Here is a 19,809-nt window from a genome sequence, read left to right on the forward strand (position 1 = left end):
TGGCCTCAGGCCATCGCCAAGTCCTCCGATATCCTCCTGGCCAGTGGCCTTCCTTTGATAACCGCCATGCCTCTGTTTGCCTGCCTCACTTTGAATGAGAGGTTCTCAACGTGCAGTTACCCCTCCTTGCGGTAGTATCGGCGGTGTTGTTGGGCATGGTTGCAGGTAGTTGGCTTTTGCCGTGTGACACCATCTCCCCCCCCTTCTCATGCTCGCCCTCGAGCCTGATGATGGCTTCATGCCTCCAGGCGTGAGTCCTTTGGCTTGTCAGGGTATTGAGCGTGGAAGGTTCGTAAAGCTGTCTTGGCTCCATCGCTGTAGAAATGATCGAAAGGTTCCCACGTCCAATGTTTCCTTTGAGGCCAACCTTCCCACTTGACCAGATACTTAACTTCTTCACCCATCGTGGTCGAGTCCATCACCTTTTCCACTTGATAGTCTTCTGCCTCTACCGGCTCAGCTTCTCGCAGGACCTGGTCTGGGTCAGGCAGTGCCTGTCCGCCAGCGCGATAGGGCTCGATGAGGGGGAGACGTGGAAGGTATTGTGGATTCGCCAGTGCTTGGGGAGAGTCAGTCGGACAGCGGTAGGCGAGATCACCTTCTGGATTTTGAACGGGCCTAACATCTTCTTATCCAGCTTCTTGGAGGGTCGACGGGTCTTGATGTGCCTGGCGTTAAGCATCACAAGCTGATCCTGTTCAAACAAAGGTGCTTCTTTTCTCTTCGAGTCTGCCCACCGCTTCATGCGCTTGCGGGTGTCTTCCAGAGAATTCTGCGCTTCCTTGTGAACTTGGGTCATCCAGTGTGCGTATAGCCGGCTCGAAGGGTTGTGAACGGTGGTGTTCGACGAGGGGTTATTGGAGGCAGGGTGGTAACCGTAGTTGGCGAAGAAAGGCGACATGCCTGTTGGTGCCTTACGGGCGTTATTGTACGCGAATTCTGCCATGGGAAGTAATTCATTCCAGTTAGCCATCTCGTAGTTGACAAAGGCGCGGAGATACATCTCTAATTCTTGGTTCACGATTTCTGTCTGTCCGTCTGTCTGAGGATGGAAGGCTGTACTCATACGGCTATTGATGCCGACGAGCTTCAGGAAGTCCTTCCAAAGGTGCGCGGTGAAGCGTGAATCGCGGTCAGAGATGATATCTGCCGGCACGCCGTGGAGTCGCCAGTATTCGCGCGCGAAAATCCGGATCAGGTCGTCAGTTTTCTTCGCTTCCACACGTAGAGGGATGAAGTGTGCCATCTTGGTGAACATATCCACGATGACCCAGATCGAGTCACACCCGGAGGATAGTGGAAGATCCGTAATAAAGTCCATAGAGATCGCTCTCCACGGCTTCCACGGAATCTCCATTGGTTGGAGCAACCCGAAGGTGCCATGGCGTGGGTGCTTGTTCTGTTGACATTCTCTACATCCTCGTACGTACTCGCGAACTTCCTGATCCATACCTGGCCACCAGAAGTTGCGTCGAATAAGGTCGATAGTCCTGTCCATGCCTAAGTGGCCTGCGACGACGGAGTCGTGCTCAGATTCGAGGATCTCTTTTCGCAGTGCTGGGTCGCTAGGGATCCTCAACAGGTTGTTGTGGTACAGTAGACCGTGGTCCTCGTGCTCATTCTTAGGCGGTACTGCTAGATCCTTGGTATAGTCGGTATCTCTGCTCAGCTGTCTTGACCCGGGCGAGGAAGTCGTTGTTCCACGCCGGGGCGACTGGTATACTGGCGAGCCTTGCGGAAGAAACCAGGAAAGAAGGTCCTTCGTTTGGCGGTGAAAAGTGGTGATTCTTTAGGACCGAAGTGATCGGCTGGTCCTCATCTCCCCCCTTCTCAGGCCGATACTGATCGAGTCTTGAGAGCACGTCGGCCTTGCCGTTAAGTCGTCCAGGCCGATACATGATAATGAAGTTGTAGGCGGCGAGCTCTTGCGCCCACCTTGCCTGGCGTCTATTTAAGACCTTCGCTGTGGTGAAGTATGCCAGGTTCTGATGATCGGAGTACACTTCGATGCGATGCTCTGCCCCTTCGAGGTATCTCCGCCATCTTGCAAAGCAGTCGACTATAGCCAGTAGCTCTTTGTCGTGTACTTCATAGTTCATCTCTGGTTTGGTGAGCTTTCTAGAGTGGAAAGCAACCGGGTGGAGCTTGCCATCGTCCCCCTTCTGGGACATTACTCCACCCAGGGCGAAGTCAGACGCATCCGTCTCCAGGACCGCCAGCTTTGCTGGGTCGAAGTGAGCGAGGATGGGAGCAGTGGTAAAGGCCTCCTTGAGCCTGTTGAATGCTATTTCCATGGCTTGTGTCCACTTCCACTGACGTGCGTCGAGCTTTAGGGATGCCGTGAGGGCTTGGGCAATGGCAGAGAACCCCCTAATAAAGCGTCGATAGAAGTTGGCGAAGCCGATGAAGGATTGGGTGGCCTTGAGTGTGGTAGGTCTCTCCCAGTTCAAGATGCAGTCTACCTTCTCCTTAGACATAGAGATACCATGCTCAGAGATGATATACCCAAGGTACTCAACCTGCCTTGTAGCCCACATACACTTCTTTGCTGAGATGGTGAGGTTATTCTCTTTCAACCGCCGCAATACTTCTTTCGTGAGTCGGTCATGCTCCTCCATGGTCTCGGCGTATATGAGGATATCATCAACGTACGCCAGTACCCCCATGTCGATCAGGTCACTGAGGACTCCATGGACCATGGCTTGGAAGGTGGCTGGGGCATTGATTAGCCCAAAATGCATGACCGTGAACTCGAAAAGACCATAGCGGCAGCGGAAGGCTGTCTTCCACTCATCTCCTTCCTTGATTCGTACGAGGTTGAATCCACTCTTAAGATCGATCTTGGTGAAGTACTTGGCTCCGGCAAGACGATCTTGTAGCTCATTGATGAGTGGTAGAGGATACCTGTTGGGGATGGTGATGCCATTAAGTGCTCTCCAATCCACCACTGGTCGAAGGTCGTCTTCATGCGTTCCCTTCTTCTCGATGGAGGCGTCTTTATCCACCATAAAGAGTGGAGCGCTGCAAGGGGACTTGGAAGGCCTGATCTTGCCTTCGGCCAGCATCTCATCCAGCCATGCGCGCAGGAACTTGAGCTCTTTGCCGCTGAGGGCGTAGATAGGCCCCCATGGTGGTGTCTTGCCATCCATCAGGTCGATCGTGTGGTCCCAGGGCTTATGATCAGGTAGCCTTTTGGATATATCATGAGGGACCAATGGTGCCAGGTCCCGGAAGCGTTCAGGAATAGAGCTTCGATCGTCGGTCACGCTGGAGATAATCCTACCGACCTTCCCAAGTACCGATAGGCTAGTGCATCGTTCGCGGCATATGGGAGAGGTAAATACAATCTTCGTAGGGTCTTGGTCGTAGAAGCCAGCTGGTTGGTGTTCTTGGAGCCACCAGTGTGGTAGGATGATATCGCATTCTGCGTCGAGCTTGCTGACTTCGAATTGCAACTTGGTGAAGTGGTCTTCTGAGTGCCTAAGCACCACAGTATCGGTGTACAATGCTTCCTTACTGGCATCTCCTTCTCCAGTAAAGGATTGAAGGTAGAACCCAGGAGGGTGACGGAAGGTCTTGATCGCGAGGCGGGTAGCCACATCCTCCGATAAGACGGGAACGGCACTGCCAGGATCCAAGAGAACGCGTACCGGGTGTTCCCGAGGGCGCGCGTTAGTACCTTCGATGATGCTCATGCTGACGATAGGCCTGTTCCCCACCTTAGGCCGGTGTCGTGGTTGTTCATCTTCATCCTCCTCGCGAGGGCGCTTGACTCCTGCAACGGTGACGCCAGTAGGCCGATTACATCCTGTCGGCGTGGTCAGGCGGCCTAGTGAAAACCCGTCTCAGTGCCAGACATGTCGTCGTCAAGTACTTCGAAGACCGGTGGTTCATCATCGTCGATGTGTACCCCAATAGCGTCGATTCGTACTTTCTTTGGAGGTGCTAATTCGTTTTCTTTCTCTTTCTCCTCGGCCTTCCGCTTGACTCCAGCTACCTTGGGAGGAGCTGTGGGAAGGTCGTTACCGGAGACATCCTTTCTTGCGAAGCAGGCGAGGGTATGATGGTTGTTGCGACCGCATCGCCAGCAGGTAGAACCGTCCTTCTTATGCTTATCGACGTTTTCCTGCGAGATCCCTGCCAGGGCTTCCCTGGTGGTTGCCCATTTAATATCTTTTGGATCTGGTCTGGCGCTTGGTGCTTTGGAGGGTGCCTTGTTGCTTCTTGAGGATGGATTTGACGGTTGTTGGGAGCGACTTTGGTGGGGAGGGCCCGACTTCGAGCGCCCGAGATCGAAGTGGGCGTGTCTTTTCCCGCCCGGTGGCCAACTGAGATGCCAGGGTTGGTGAGCATATTCTCGTAGATGTGGCCAGCTTCCTGGATGGCGTGGAGGAAGTCCTCGTCTGTCTCGGGACGCCGCCCCCTGTCTTGAGTAGATCAGTTTGGTGATCTCGTCCGGAAGTGCCTTCGAGATATGGCTCTGGAACGTGGTTCCTGACCACTGGACTACCTCGTTGAGGTCCATGAGCTCGGTCAAATACTGCGAGATATCTCCTTGGTACCGGAGCTCTTGCATCTTGCGGGCGTTGCGGTACCTCTCAGCTGTATCACGGAAGCGTTCTTTGATGGCGGTGGTGTAATTGCTCCAGACGTCCACCAAGCCTAGCCTTCGCACTTGGCTGACTCGCTGTTGGTGCCATACCTGGGCTTTGTCGGTGAGCAGAGACCCAACCCAGTTAATCCTGACCTGGTCGGTGGGGAACCCTGTGGGGTAGGAATCCATATATGCTTCCACCTTGAGCCACCAAGACCTGAATTTGGAGAGATCTCTGCCATCGTAGGCTGGGGGCTTTGCCATATGCACCGGATTGACTTGGACTGGTGCCTGAGAAAATTGACGAATGAGTCGAGTGAGGTCATCTCGGCCCGAGGGACTGGGTGATCGAGGGCGGTTGCGTGAGGCTGGAGGTCCCCTAGGTGGTCCTCCTCCGGCTCCGTCCGCGGGTGGTCGCCTCTCCTGGCGATCCTCGTGGGAGTCATCTGAGTCCGAGTCGTCAGGGTCCGAAGGTGGTTCCCCGTTAGTAGCGACGAATCGTCGTGGGGGGAGGCTTCCTCCTCCGCCACCGTTGGGTGTGGGCGTCATGTACATGGGACCGGCTCGAGAGGACTCGAACTGGATATTGGCTTGTCGAGCTGTACGGCGTGCCTGGGCATCTTGTAGTGCCTGGGTGGTCAAGCGATCTCGCACACGCCGAGTTGAGGATGATACCTTCGATGGCACTGCTACCGACGGTTGCGATGGTCGCGTAGATGCTCGTTGACTAAGGCTACGCCAAACGGAGTCGATGTCGGCATCGGGGTTCTGCTTTAGCTGCGTGCGGAACTCCTCTAGGGCTTCTTCCGTCAGTTTTTTAACCTGCTCTATGACGGTTCGGCCGTGTTCATCCAGTGTAGAGGGGTCAACGAATTTCTTCGCCAGAAGTCCATCGATGTGTTGGTCGCGTTGGAGGGCCCAGATCTCGACCTGCTTATTGAACTTCTTCTGGTACGTAATCTCCTTCTCGAGGGTTAATAGAGCCGCTTGATGACGTTTAGCAGATTCCCGAAGTTGCTCAATAGCCTGCTGCCGCTGGCGCTCATCTTGGGTAATGACCGCGATAGCTCCCCAGATCTCGTCCGCGAAGGTAGCACTGGCGTTTTCGACTTGCTGCCGGAAGTGCTGGATCTGCTGGTCTGAAACTTGGACCCCGAGCTTGACCATATTGGCGCAAATAGTGTATTGTACGCGGATATGCTCGTACTGCTGCTTAAGGCGTGCGAGCTCTTGGCCGTCAATGCGGTCTTTGTGCTGCTGTTGAGCAAGTTGTCGTACACCCTCATAGGTCTCGCTCATACGGCGATGGAGTTCGACGATCCAGGGTGCTGGATCATGAATAGCACCAGGCAAAGGCTGGATATCGGTGGGGTCGCTCATAATGGCTTCAAAGTCCTGAGGCGAGTAGAGTGTAAGCTCCATGTGGTCGTTGACCTGAATAGGCTCGGCTGACGGGGAGCGATAGTCCGACATGTTGTAGGTAGAGATAGACGCGTTGTCGAGTTCTTGTAAATTTCGAGCGGTCGCGTGCGTAGGTGACGTCGTGGCTGGTGATGTCGGGAGAGGAATATGAGCGGCGTAGCCGGGAATGAAGGGTCGCGGGATGGGCGACGCGTTGAAGGAGTATTCTCCTGTAGTGAAGTCCGAGTTCGTCGTCGTCAACCCAAGGGTTGCAAGGTAGTGGAACGAAGCCTTCAACGATATCTGAGGGTGGAGCTGATGATGATGTGGTGGACATCAACAAAGGAGGAAAGGGGGGGTAAGTGGTGATAGCGCGTATGGTGTTGTAGTGTGTTGTTTGTCGTCTTCGATTGTTTGAAGATTATATGTGACAAGGGCTGTAATATCAGGGCTTGGAACTCATGGTTCAATTCAGGCTAATAATCTTCAATGGCCTCGAAGTCTGTGATACCGAAAAGAAGAAGAAGAGATACAGTCTTGGTGTTTCCAAACGCGTATTTTATCCTTCCTCGCGTGGCCCGTGCCCTTGTTGGCCTCAGGCCATCGCCAAGTCCTCCGATATCCTCCTGGCCAGTGGCCTTCCTTTGATAACCGCCATGCCTCTGTTTGCCTGCCTCACTTTGAATGAGAGGTTCTCAACGTGCAGTTACCCCTCCTTGCGGTAGTATCGGCGGTGTTGTTTCGATCTTTGACTGTAACTTGGTGAAATTTCCAGCCCTTCTTTTACTATAATTCAATTCGACTATCTTGACCTTGGCCGAATCAAATTGACAATAATCTTCCAAAGCCCCCAAATCCCCAGGCCCAATCGTCCTCACTACTGGACTGCTTAAATCGTTGGTTGCTACTTATCGAGTCAGCATCTTGAAAATCGAAACCAATACAAAGATACATACAAAAGAAAAGCAAATAGCAAAACAAAGAAAGGCCGGTCTTACGGTCTGAAGAAAAGACTATCGTAATCGGAGTCCCTGCATCTTCTCCACTGCTCATCAAGTTATCCTGGACTTGGCCGGGACCTTCATGGCGGGGCCACTCTTCCAAGACAACACAGCAATCCCGAAAGGTCGCAACCACATCGGTGACCGACCTGGGAAGCTGCTCACCGGCTTCTTCAAACTCCCTCACCAGTCGCAACATCATCGACAAGTTGGCCGCTAACCCGTCGGCGAAGGCAAGGATACCCGCGCCAGGCACAAGCCCATGACGGGTGGCTTTGGGGGTGGCCGGCTCAACCTCCCAGCCTGGACCGGGGTCGGGACCGGAAGCAGGGTCACCGGGAGAAGAAGCTGCATCCACGTGGCTCAAATCGGCGCCGAGGCCGGGCCGGAAACCAAGGATTCTGAACTGGGAGCTCCGCTAGCCGAGCTGGCCAGATCATCAGCTGAACGGGGAATCTGGTGACAAGTCCAGTTATGGGTTACTTAGCTTCCCCTGAGTGATTGGAAACCTGATGTAAACACATACCTCTACCGAGATCGCTCTCCTCCTCAGACCCGGATGTCCAGTCCGAGTCACTATCCCCGACGGTCATATCTCCGGTGACTTTCAACTCCAAAAAGTCCTGCCATCTCTCTTTGCAGTCCGCAAGACGATAGTTGCCGCCGATTAATCATCCAACCCTGTCAAACTTGAGGGTGTCGTCAATGATCCTCAACATATACACCTGTGTGGGCCTCGTATTCAGCGAAAACCGGGGGCATTCGTTGCTGGCCAAGTAAAGCTTCCGATTGGTGAGAAATTTATCAAAAGTCGAGCGAAACCTGGCGTATAAGCGCGAGTACTCCAGCGTTGCTGCCACAATCTTGGAATGCCTTCTGTTCTTTCCGGTCGAGGGAAATGTTTTGCCGTTTTCGGACTCGCTTATGGGGTATCGCAATAACAAGTGGCACCCCACCCTCTTTGCTGTTGTTGTTATTTTCATCATCATCTGAAAATAACTGTCACTGCCACGTTGAAATTAGCTTATCGTTTTCAGTAGCAGCAAACTATATATAAGTTAAGATATATCTAACGTTATAGACTAATGGGTCGAAAGAGTCTGGTGGAAACGGTGACGAATTTCGAAAATGAAATCAAATAGGGGTCTCAGGGATGGATACTTAAAGTAGTAGCTCTCCGACAAACTCTTCGAATGAACTATACAGCTCTCTATCTATGTGACGAACCCCTGTACAGAACCTCTGAAAGGGATACTCGGTTGAAGGCTACTTCTAACAATTGGTTCGGTGCAGCTAAACAGTGCATAACAAGATATCTCAATGTAAACACAAGATACCGTGAATACAAGCTGTGATTGCATACTGCGGAACTATCTACAAGCTATCTAGTTTCTCTGTATATATAGACCGATTATCACTTTTCACGAGTGACACCCGTGATAATTGTGAACCTCTTATTGGCTTATCCACTGATTGGCCGGGGTGGCGTTCTGCGCCCCGCATGTGTCAGCGTCGTGACACTTAAGGACCACCATCCGTTGTGCACTGTTTAGCTACACCGAACCATTCATCTAGAGTTTACCTTTAACTGTATATCCCTTTCAGAGGTTCCGGATTGATACCCGAAAAGTGGGTCCCACACTTTCTTAAGGTGGGATGCTTGCTCACGGAACTCTCTTAATTTCATCATCCTTTTCTACACTTTATACAGTCACCCCAACGTTGAGTATTACGGATAGGGGGTCGTCACACAAGATCCTCCTTCCGTAGTCTATACAAAGCACCTCTCTGTTTAGAAATTCGTTTAGTATTTTTGTTTTGATAGCTTTGGATTTTAATTTGCACTATTGAAAGCTGTAAATAAATTTAAGCGTAATAGTACTTCGTAGTACTTGCAAGATTGTGGCGGTTCCAGAGCCCAGTCTCTCTGAGAGTGATTCTCTGAAGGTTAGTCTGGGTTGTAAAAGGGTGTAGCCAAACCGGTGCACGGCAAGGTGCTGTCTCAACGGACAATACTATATACAGGGGTTAAGTGCCTGCTTACGTGCCTAGGTATCATCAAGAGGAATGTAGTACACCTGATGTGGCCTCTGATTCAAGCAGCTAATGTCGTAAGCAGGAACTATGTAACATAGAATTACACATACCTAGAATACTCGTTGGGGATAAAGGACCAACTGCCAATGATATGTAGGAGGTGGCCTACAGAACCAACTGTCAACGGTATGTTGGACCTCAGTTGGTTCTGTAAACCCAACGAGTGCCACCTTGCGATCCTTAACACAAAGCCCATGCTTGCCTTCGCACACCGCCGGAGCGAGCAGCAAAGAAGCCGTGAACGGGACTGTTGGAAGAACAAAAAAAAGTCTGTGTGAACCAGGCGTGCTACCCTTGTAAGTCGGGGGAGAAAGAAAGCCAGAAGTCAACAGAGCCTAGCAGAGCCCATCACAGCCCAGCATAGCCCAACAGCCAACAACTTGGACCTCGTCACCTCCGCTGACCTTCGGAAAGTCATCAAGATGAAGCTCTCTAGCAGTCTTTTCTCCCTCACGGTAGCCGGTCTCGCCGCCGCCACTCCGTATGTTTCAATTCCATCCAACCCTATCCATGACTTTCAAACGATCACACACTTCCGTCGGACGCGTACATATACTGACATCTGTCGGATTCCTCTAGCGTCCCCGCGCACCTCGACATCCGCGCTGACGCCTGTACGTCAACATCTCGCCTTCTTACCTCTTTCGATTGACTGACAGTGTTGTTCTTGGACAGTCTGATACATGTCCGGGTGGGGCAACCCGAACTGCCAGGGCTCCTTCCTGTGGGCCTACCGGGGGACCGCCAACGCCTGCGTCAACGTCCGGACGCAGGCGGCGTCGATCGACTACGCCACTACCGTGTCCACACGAGTGGAATTGATCAACACCGCAAACTGCGGAATCGTGGGCCGTGGGCTCCTCACTGGACCCTCCGAATCAACAACTGACGAGTCCGACTCCGTCGTGCAGGTGATCGAGGTCAAGGGCGACGGCGACAGCGCCGATGGCAGCGTCATCAAGAGGGATATAGAACAAATTTGTTATAACATCCCGGCCGGGGATCAAGCTTTCCGCGTTACATTGATCTGATAGGCGAGGAGCCGCGCGGCAGGGTTCCATGGGGGGATATGATTGATGGCAGTTACATTCAACAGATCTCGGTCCGTTTCTTGGTAGACAGATTTTGGTGCTGGTAGGACTTAAGGCAGCAAGAACATCCTGTATCTAGGAATTGCAAGTACACGTCATGTCACAGACAGCCTCGAAAAGCTCATCTTATCTTTTTTATGCAGCACTGGCATCCATGACGCTCTTTGTAGTGAGATATAGACGGTGACGATGCGGTATCGCCTTATAAGAGCTCCAATGAGTACCGGCTCCAGGGTTGCTTAATAAAATTCTATGGTGTATCCGGAGCATATACCCCCCCACTTGCTTTCATTCACGTGGTCCTTGTTGCCTAGGTATCTACATGCCTGGTGGTCAGACACCGTACGTTCTGGCCTGTTGAATTCAAGTCCAAGACTATCGGTGGTGATATACCGTAGGCAGCATAGCAACATTGCTCAAGAAAAATGCAGAGTGCAGCCAATCGTTCTTGAAACATCACTGTTGACAAGGCCTAACTCCATAAGACTAGCAATTGCCTTTCTACCTCAGGCCTGTCAATATCATGACATTCTCCGACACAGCAGCCCGCCTAACAATCCAAGTCATTGCTAGGAATGACCTCAGAGATCCGCGACTCAACAGTGATGGAGCGGTCGTCGTTCACAACAAACCGTCCATTTCCAACAAACGTCTTGTACTGCAGGTGCTTGTATTTGGGGTCACCGGATTGGAAGGTATGGTATGTTGCTTGAACATGGTGTTAAAACGCAGGTCTACATGTCACCACAGTGATCGAGATTGAGTAGAGCACTTACAAGAGATTCCAAACGGAAATGTCTTTGCGTTTTCGTCACCAGCCCACATGTCGAGGACCGGCTTGCTGAAGACGCCTGTGCCTGTGTACTCAGAGCTCAGGATCTATTACGTCTGCTGTTTAGTGCCACTTCTACTTCCAGCTGCAGATATGACTCCTGGCTGGGAACTTACGGCACCGTCCTTGGTTCTACAACAACTGTAAGCAGACAATTCCGTCCAATAAGTGAAAGATTGGACCTTACTTGATGAGGAGCTTCAGGTTGGGAATGGCATGCTCTCCGTCTGGCTCGTTCAAGAGCCAGTCTGCGCCGTAGACAATCTCGCCGTCGACAGGACAATCGTAGCCCTCAGCTGTCGTCAGGGTGCCGGTTCCGGTTTCCTGTTAACATGTAACACAAAGACTCAGCACCCAAAAGATTCCCGGACTTGAGTCATATTCATACGAACCACGAGAGATAGGTTTTGGCCAGAACCCACGGTTCCCACCTTCAAAATGTTGCCAATGTTGATCTGCAAACTCCGGTTAGTGTGCTTTCACGACCATGGGAATTGTTGCCAGAGTTGAACTCACCTTCAAGATGTAAGCAGGCTTCAACCGGGGATAGCCCGGAAGCTGCTTGATCTCACGAGCTGTGGAATGGTGACTGAGGAGCTTGAGGGACATCTTGGACGCTTGGGATTGACTCCGGGTTCGCGTTCGAAGGATACAAGGTGCGTTGGCCAACTTTGAAAAGCTTTGTAGGCTGAAGCATCCCTAATAATCACCATCTGCAGCGCTTGGAATATCCGTTATACTTTCTTTCCTATTTTAGTTTAGGTAATCCGAGGTTGCAGATGTGACGCTGACCGATGCCCAAGGCCTGAAAGAAACTCGGCTTATTCCTACCTGTTTAAGCAAAAAAGACGGTATTCGATTGGTTCCAGGACGACTGAGATGGTCAAACACTTGACATTTACGGCGATTTCTGCTGTAACGATGTGATTTGTAACTCTACGCCGGAGGGCAAAGATCACGCAATGTTTCGAGAGATCGTGCCAGGTTTTCTGCGAGCATCCAAGAATTGTGGGGCACCCGGAGATGTAGATTAACATCATTTTGCAAAGTGAGTCAATGTTTTCAGGTTTGTGTGGAATCTGCATCTTTACGTAATGTAGGCTTGATTACCTATGGAAAGGCCGGCTGTGTACTAATGGACTACCTATGCTTTCTTGGTGGCGAAGATCAACACAAGTGGTGTTTCCAGGCTCGCCTTCTTTCCATTCAATGCAGCCTCCAAAGCATCCCAAAGGTCCTGGATATCCGCCTCTGGGATTCGTGGCACCCATGTTGCGAGGTAACCCTTCAGCCAGTCAAGACCTTGCTCGTCATACCAGTCTTTATCGCCTTCCAACCAGATTGCCTCCTCATCGCCTCTGACTCTACTCTCAGCCAACCTGTCATCAATCTGGAAAGGCACGGTGCTCCCTCCTGAGTTGATGTACACCCTCTTGACACTTCCCCATTCCGCCTCAGGGAGTCCGATGCACTGAAACCCTGAGTTGACAATGCCGAAAGCATGATCGTACAGCTCTCCCTGGGCCCGTTCGGCATAAGCCCGCCAAATCTGCCTCCAGATCTTCTGGGCTGGCTCGTTGCCGACGATCCTGGGCACGGTGTAGTAAGTGATGGCGAGGGTGCCGCCAGCCTTGAGGACTCTGCCGAATTCTTTGACGGCCACGTCAACGTTTGTCCAGTGCATCATCTCACAGGCCGTGACCAAATCCACTGTCCCGGACTGGACAGAGCTTTTCTCTGCGCCCTCCTGTAGAAAGGTGAATTTGGACGCTGGAAGCCTAGACTGCTCGACAAGAAGTTTCCGAGCGAGTGTGGTGTAGCCATCATTGGGGTCCGAGACGATCACTTTGTTGAAACGGGAGGCCAAGTTTGAAGAGACAATGCCGCAGCCGGCTCCAATATCTTGGGCCGTTGTTGAAGTCGCCTGGGGCTTCTGAAAGTGATATTCGTAGATGCGGCCGAAGAAAGACTGTGGGTACACGGGGCGGAAGGAGAGGTATTCGGACCAGTTGGCGCCTTCCTTTACTGAGAAGCCGGGCTCCTCAGCAGGAGCCGGTTTGTTTGTCTCAAGGACTGTTGCCATATTGAAATGCTGCGTCGAAGTGATGGGGTTCTGTGCTGGAGGTGGCTGTGCTGCGTCCGCGAGAATCACAGGATCGAGATCAGCTTGCGCGCATTTCTATCGCCAGCTTATCTGGATCGAACAGTTCATTTATTTGGTACACTAAACTCATGATGTTGCCAATATCGCGGAATTACGTCTTTTGTCGGAATATTACTACCTGTTTCATTGATGTCCGGCAACCAACGAGCAGGCTGCTCCGAAATCGGTGATCCTTCAATGCCGATTCAGGCAATGCCAACGCCGGAGGAAGATAACTGCATGCATGTATGTTATTTTGCCCTCGTGTGTTTACTTTAATTATGGATGGAATCAAACCCATCTTTTTGGTTGCCGATCGAGCAATTATTGATACTCACCTTCAACACTTTGACTTCTATCCTCGAGCCTTCTAGCAGCCCGTAACAATGACAACTGTTGCCCCAGCTATTGACCCCAAGTCCGTGGACTGGACAAATGGCATGAAGAAGGCGCCTCGAAATGTCGCGTGGTATCAAGCAACGCTCAACCGTGTTCCCGACACTGCTCTTCAGATCTTTCGGGAATATTCCAAGATCCCCGACGAAAAGATTCTTGACCACATCCACACCATCAGAGACCAAGCGTGGGAAATGTAAGCATCAAATACACCCCCTGAAACTATTGTTTGGCTGACTCTTCCAGTCTCCCTTATCCATGCATCGGCGTCTTCCGATTCCTAGACTTCCCTGCCTGTTTATCCCCTGCCTACCCCGAGGTCTTGGAGCGTGTCCGCGCTGGAGAAACCTTCCTTGACCTCGGTTGCTGTTTTGGTCAGGACATCCGGAAACTGGTGCATGATGGAGCACCATCGGACAACATCATCGGTGTCGACACAGAATCTCGATTCATCGACCTCGGCTACGAGCTTTTCGGTGACCGGGAGCGGCTAAAGGTCCACTTTTGCACCGGAGATGTCTTTGCTGAGGATTTCCTGGCCGAGTATCGTGGCAGAGTCGACATCATCTTCCTCGGATCCTTCTTGCATCTGTTCAGCTTTGAGCAGCAGGTCGCCATTGTTGCACAGTTGGACAAGCTTTTGAGACCAAAGGCGGGCTCTTTGGTGTTTGGGAGACACATGGCTACAGAAGAGAAGGGGGGCGTGCTGCGCAGAAATGCGCTTGGGTGGGATTTGTACCATCACAGCTCTGAAACAATCAAGCAATTGTGGGACACGGCTCCAGATGGCAAGTGGGATGTTTCTTCGACGCTTGTGCCATACAAGTCCGAAGGCTGGGATAATGGGGTTAATTGGCAGGGGGGCAATGATGTTAGACAGCAATACTTCAGCGCCAAAAGGCTTTAGCGTACCTGCCTCAATAACAAGTCAAGTGTTCGCTGCATGATCAAACAAAACATTTTAATTGATGAGTTTCCTCAGTCGGGTATGTTCTCGAGTTGGCGTTTTGTAGGGCTAGGTGTTTAGGCGCATACCTTAGGTACCTTATGAAGCTGCCAGTTCGAGACGTATAAATTGGCAATAGGGAGTATGAGGGCTTAAATCTCTAAGAACGGCAACGAAACTCCCAAAACTTCATGGGGTCTATATGATCGGATTAACAAACTGTATTTATCAAATGACTGATATTCTATTTCAAGCTCTACACCGCCAAGACATCACTTTTCCTTTGCCAATGCCGTGGCAATGTCACGCAGTTCACCTTTCATCAGCTTGCCTGTGTGATTGAAAGGCAACTCGTCCGGGATGCCACCTCCATCTCCGAGCCAAAAGAACCGTTCTGGCATCTTATGAGGAGCAACCTTGTTTCGGAGCCAAAGCTTGAGCTCTCTTTCGCCAAGTTTGCTTCCAGACTCACGCTTGACAAACACGCCCACAATTTCACCCCAGTACTCATCGGGAATGCCAATGCAAGCAGCCGCAACAATACCAGGGTGTTTCTCCAGAGCTGCCTCGACATCTGCTGGGAAGATGTTCTCTCCGCCTGGGTAGTCTTTTTGTCAGTAAAATTTACATCATGAAGTTGATGGCGTGACCCAGGCCTACCTCGTTTAATCATATCCTTGACTCTTCCCCTGATAGTGCACCGACCTGCTGCGTTTATAGACACAAGATCGCCCGTTCGCAACCAAGCCCGACCTTGTGCATCACGGACCAAAGCTTGATCCGTCTTCGCTGGGTTCTTGTAGTATCCTTTGAAGACAAGGTATCCGAAAATGAGCAGCTCGCCAGGGACACCGGCAGGGAGCACATTCAATTTGCTGTCGACAACCCGAGCATAACTGTGCGGCAACAGAGTGCCCACAGAAGTGTGATCGTCAAGCAGTGACACCTGTGACGGGTCCGTCAAAAATACCATGCAGGACAACTCTGTCATGCCTACTCTTGATGTCAGTTCAAACTCACCATTTGCGATTTCTCGGGCCGGGGGGTGTCCATACCGTAACCGTAAGCAAGTCCAGTAAACCCAAACACTTCATCGAGACGCTTGATCCAACTACGTGAGAGGGTTGAACCTGCCACAATGCCAGTCCGCAGACGAAAATTAGGTGCATATTTCGCAGCATCCGGATGGTCCAGCAAGGCTTGAAACATGGTGGCCACGCCGTGGATCACCGTGCACCTCTCTTCCGAAAGCGCCTCAAGGCTCGCGCCTGCGAGGAAGACATCCGACGGGATCACAGCTGCGCCGCCATACATGATAGGTGCAATGATGCCACAGATCAGTGCAAAACAGTGAAATAGTGGCGCCAGGCAGCAGGTAGAGTCGTTCGGTGTGTATCCGAGCCGATTTCCCACCAGCCAGGCATTGCTGATCAGGTTCCTGTTCTCGCGTTAGCTGTTTGAGACTCCTCGGATCCCTGTTGCGCATCTGCCTACCGGTGTGATAACATCGCCGCCTTTCTCGGACCAGTGGTTCCACTCGTAAATTGCACGCAAAATGTGTCATTCGGGTCCGATTTTGCCCAATACTGGGCCAGCAGGCCGTCTTCTTGACTATGGCTTGAGCCACGCTGGAGAAATTCATCCCATGGAACAACCCCTTGAGCTATAGTCTCAACCGCTGTAACAGCCGGCAACCGGACAATGAGCGGACTCTGCGCCTTGAGCTGCGTGAGCTCTGCGAGAAGCCCACTATTCTTGCGATACCCGATCCTGTCGGCGACGAAAATAACGGTGGGCTCTGTGGGTTGTGTTAGATCACTGGGATAACTAGGCAAGCTAGTTTATAACCTTACCAAGAAGCTCCACTGCAGACATTACCTCCTCTGTAGTAAATGTCGGGTTGATGATGGAGAATACGGCACCTATCGCACCCGTGGCGAAGAACAGCTTAGCGTACTCGAGGGTGTTGCCCGCAAGGACAATCACATGGTCACCCGGACGCACGCCATGATATAGCAGGCTGTTTGCAATATCCCGGCAATCTTTGTGTAGCTCTTGATAGTTTACACGGCTGTTCTGCCATCGAGACACAATCGCTACTCTTTCCGGGTATTCCTGTGCTTGCCTGTCCAGCAGTCGGCCAATATTGAAATCCGGCAGCGGTGGGGATGGGGGTGCCTTGAACGTGACACCCTGAAGGTCTTCTGAGAACATCGTAGAGGTCGTATTTGAGAATAGCTGATCCATAATTATGCGCGTTGCCGTGGAACAGAAAGGCGAGGCTTCGTCATCGTCAACATACCTCCATTCATATGAGACCTGCGTAGCCGTCCGTTCCGTATAGCATCTCCGTGATGGCGAAAGCTATGCTGCACTGTAGCCGGCATTTTCTTACCATCTCTGTCAGCGTGTCCGCCCTTCGATCGGTCCCATCGCTTAGGCACGTAAGCTGACCGAACAATAGGGCGGGGAGCAAGGGTTATTTGCAGGGGGCAAATCCATCACGGCTTTTGTGTTACCCCTTTAGGAACCTAAAACATAGCACCGTAATATGCCCAGATGTGCATGATCACCAAACGTGAATGTGGAAGCCCAAGAAACGGCGTTGGCAACAAAAATCGTCAATGACGTAAACATGTGTGCAAAATGGATTGGCACAGCCAAAGGCAATTTCACCATATCAAGGCAACGCAGCTCAAAAATATTTTTGTACGTTGGGAACAAGAATTGGTTATTGATTGAGTCCAGGTATTCCGGACTTTTAGCTTTTATTTACTTGCCTCTGAGCCCCTGAAATGGGGCCGCCAAAAAATAACGCCAAGACTCCTTACTCCACTTTCAACACAGTGCGTAACAGCACCACAGCCTTGAGGCCAGGAAGTCTCCTGTTACCCTACTCCAGCTTTGCGGCTGCGCTCAAAATCTTGATTTCTGTTAGCGATCGTATTTTCGCTGTTGGAGTTTGCTGCATGACTTACTGCATGTAATGATGCCAGGATTGAATCTTCCTGAATACCCACTCCCCAAGCGGTTTTGTCCCCTGACACCAGCTTGACGAAGCCGGCGCTTCTCCGTGTCGACTCGTCATTCTCCCCCGCTCCTTCGTGATGCTGCCACTCCGTTTTGTAGTCGAGCACGTCAAAGCAGAAGCCGAGACCGCGTACAGCGTCCACCAGGCTTGTTAAAATGTCATCTCCTGAGCCAGAAATGGTTTGTCTGACTCCTTGGATAGCAATATTGGCCTGCAGGTGTACCGTTTTGGTATGTTCATGTATAGCAGGCTTTCCGTTGGGCTTTGGTTTGCCGTTGGCGTGACCGTTGGCGTGATCGTTTACGCCATTCGCGCCACTGACGGCGTGGCCGTTCATCCCGTTGACACCGTTTACGCCGTTGGATCTTGCACTGCAAGTCTTCCCGGTTCTCAGATTGCAGCTTAGAAGCTGCACACCCTCTGGCTTTGGGAGCATGTAGTGAGACCTGAAAAGTTCCTCAATGATATCATGTGTGATTTCAACACCCTTCTCTTCAGAGTAGCTCTTGACCACCCTCGTAAAGGCGACCTCGAGGTCTCTTGGCATATCGACCTCGAAGACCTTATTCACGAACCAGCCAATACCACCTTTGCCACTCTGAGAGTTGAGGCGAATGATAGCTTCATGCTTCCTCCCCAAGTCCGCAGGATCCATGGGAAGATATGGCATTTGCCATTTTGCTGAGGGTCCCGACCTCTCCTCCAAACGGGCTCTGGACTTGTAGCCCTTGCGTATGGCGTCTTGGTGGGTGCCAGTAAATGTGCAGAACGTGTATTTGCCAGCGTATGGTGCCCGAAAGTGGACCGGAATTTTGGTGAGCTCTTCGACCATGTCGACCACTTCGTTGAGGTTGCCAAAGTCAATGCCCGGGTCCACCCCCTGAGTGTAGAGGTTCAGCGCGAGAGTCACCAAATCGACATTGCCTGTCCGTTCTCCGTTGGAAAATAGACAGCCTTCCACTCGATCCGCACCGGCAAGCTGACCCATTTCTGTAGCGGCCACAGCGCAGCCACGATCATTGTGATTATGCAGCGATACGCTGACCTTTTCCCGATCGGATATGTGGGTGCAGAAGTACTCGATTTGGTCTGCAAACACATTGGGCATTGCTACTTCGACTGTCGCTGCCACGTTGAAGATAATCTTGTTCTCTTCTGTCGGTTCCCAGGCTGCCTTCACTGCCTCACAGATCTCCAGGGCAAATTCCAGGGAGGTATCTTGAAAGTTCTCGGGGGTGAATTCCAGCGTCCACTCAGTCTGCCGCATTTCCGGATCGGCTGAATCTTTGGTGAGATTGCGAATCAACCGTGCACATCGGACGGCCAGCTCGATGGTCTCTTGTTCGGTCATGTTGAAGACCACCTCCCGGAAGACTTCAGATGTAGAAAGGTGAATGTGCACGATCACTTTCTTGGCGCCTCTTGCTGCCTCAATGGTGGTTCTGATCAGCTCCTCGCGGCAGGGAGCCATTACTTGGATCCAGACATCATCTGGGATTGCACCGGTGGTGATGAGCCGCCTGGTGAAATCGAATTCGGTCTGGCTGGCTGATGGGTACGAGACTTCGATTTCCTTGTAGCCAAACTTGACCAGATGCTGGAAGAAGCGAAGCTTGGCGTCACCATCCATAGGCTGGAAGAAGAGTTAGCATCTGACGCTTGGAGATTATTGACAGCCTTGAGCTTACCTGTACCAAGGCCTGATTCCCATCTCTCAGGTCGGTTGACAGCCACCGCGGCGGCTTTGTCAACGTTTTCTGGGGCCATTTCCGCTCTGGAAAATGCAAAGCTGGGAATGGGGTGTACTTCTTCACTGTGTTGTTGGTGACCCTGATTAATACCACGTTGTTAGTCACGGTATATCTTCAATCTCGAATTACAATGCTTACATCGTGCTCAGCTAGATGGATAAAATGGACGACAGTTGATGCGACTCTGAACTGCTCCATACACAGGTAACCGTCAATTACTAGGTAACTTATAAACGAGATGTGCATCTCTTCAAAAGAACCATACCTCTTTCCTCCCGATTTGGAAACAGGGTTTCCGAAGCTCATCACGCCTGAGTCAGCCGATTGTGCATCTGGACATTGACAGCGCCACACGCATGCAGCATTACATCCGGGACGACCGTAATACGGAGCTCGGTTCGCTTCAGCGGATTGACTACCGTATCATGTCCGGTTCGGGGGCCGAGAAGAATACTCTGGCCTCATCCTTCCGGTATTTCTTTTCTTCATCAGGAAATCCCACCCCGACCTTCATTGACTCACCGGG

At 51.6% G+C, this 19,809-nt stretch overlaps 7 protein-coding genes across 7 annotated transcripts; 2 read left to right on the plus strand and 5 right to left on the minus strand.

The window, feature by feature from the left end:
- Positions 1-448: 448 nt before the first annotated feature.
- Positions 449-7,589, minus strand: QC764_0019340 (uncharacterized protein; the record flags this gene model as incomplete). The annotated part of the gene is made up of 5 exons (XM_062940033.1): positions 449-1,642; positions 1,680-3,775; positions 3,841-6,225; positions 6,994-7,344; positions 7,523-7,589. The coding sequence occupies 5 exons, from the start codon at positions 7,587-7,589 to the stop codon at positions 449-451; spliced, it is 6,093 nt and encodes a 2,030-aa protein (XP_062805926.1).
- A 2,187-nt stretch (positions 7,590-9,776) lies between these two features.
- Positions 9,777-10,124, plus strand: QC764_0019350 (uncharacterized protein; the record flags this gene model as incomplete). Its single annotated transcript, XM_062940034.1, has 1 exon — positions 9,777-10,124. The coding sequence occupies one exon, from the start codon at positions 9,777-9,779 to the stop codon at positions 10,122-10,124; it is 348 nt and encodes a 115-aa protein (XP_062805927.1).
- A 610-nt stretch (positions 10,125-10,734) lies between these two features.
- QC764_0019360 (uncharacterized protein) lies at positions 10,735-11,721 on the minus strand (the record flags this gene model as incomplete). The annotated part of the gene is made up of 6 exons (XM_062940035.1): positions 11,533-11,721; positions 11,409-11,471; positions 11,204-11,340; positions 11,133-11,148; positions 10,961-11,063; positions 10,735-10,892 (listed from the first exon to the last, which is right to left on the minus strand). The coding sequence occupies exons 1-6, from the start codon at positions 11,623-11,625 to the stop codon at positions 10,735-10,737; spliced, it is 570 nt and encodes a 189-aa protein (XP_062805928.1). The 5' UTR covers positions 11,626-11,721.
- Positions 11,722-12,160: 439 nt separating this feature from the next.
- On the minus strand, positions 12,161-13,099 carry QC764_0019370 (uncharacterized protein; the record flags this gene model as incomplete). The annotated part of the gene is made up of 1 exon (XM_062940036.1): positions 12,161-13,099. One exon carries the CDS (start codon positions 13,097-13,099, stop codon positions 12,161-12,163), a length of 939 nt encoding a protein of 312 aa, XP_062805929.1.
- A 270-nt stretch (positions 13,100-13,369) lies between these two features.
- On the plus strand, positions 13,370-14,462 carry QC764_0019380 (uncharacterized protein; the record flags this gene model as incomplete). The annotated part of the gene is made up of 2 exons (XM_062940037.1): positions 13,370-13,751; positions 13,802-14,462. The coding sequence occupies exons 1-2, from the start codon at positions 13,546-13,548 to the stop codon at positions 14,460-14,462; spliced, it is 867 nt and encodes a 288-aa protein (XP_062805930.1). The 5' UTR covers positions 13,370-13,545.
- Positions 14,463-14,700: 238 nt separating this feature from the next.
- QC764_0019390 (putative NRPS-like protein biosynthetic cluster) lies at positions 14,701-16,919 on the minus strand. The gene is made up of 5 exons (XM_062940038.1): positions 16,355-16,919; positions 15,996-16,299; positions 15,557-15,939; positions 15,162-15,494; positions 14,701-15,099 (listed from the first exon to the last, which is right to left on the minus strand). Exons 1-5 carry the CDS (start codon positions 16,746-16,748, stop codon positions 14,774-14,776), a joined length of 1,740 nt encoding a protein of 579 aa, XP_062805931.1. The 5' UTR covers positions 16,749-16,919; the 3' UTR covers positions 14,701-14,773.
- Positions 16,920-17,394: 475 nt separating this feature from the next.
- Positions 17,395-19,589, minus strand: QC764_0019400 (uncharacterized protein; the record flags this gene model as incomplete). Its single annotated transcript, XM_062940039.1, has 4 exons — positions 17,395-17,424; positions 17,480-19,165; positions 19,221-19,362; positions 19,549-19,589. 4 exons carry the CDS (start codon positions 19,587-19,589, stop codon positions 17,395-17,397), a joined length of 1,899 nt encoding a protein of 632 aa, XP_062805932.1.
- Positions 19,590-19,809: the final 220 nt, after the last annotated feature.

Source organism: Podospora pseudoanserina, chromosome 1 (assembly GCF_035222485.1).
Source record: "Podospora pseudoanserina strain CBS 124.78 chromosome 1, whole genome shotgun sequence".
Classification (NCBI taxonomy): domain Eukaryota; kingdom Fungi; phylum Ascomycota; class Sordariomycetes; order Sordariales; family Podosporaceae; genus Podospora; species Podospora pseudoanserina.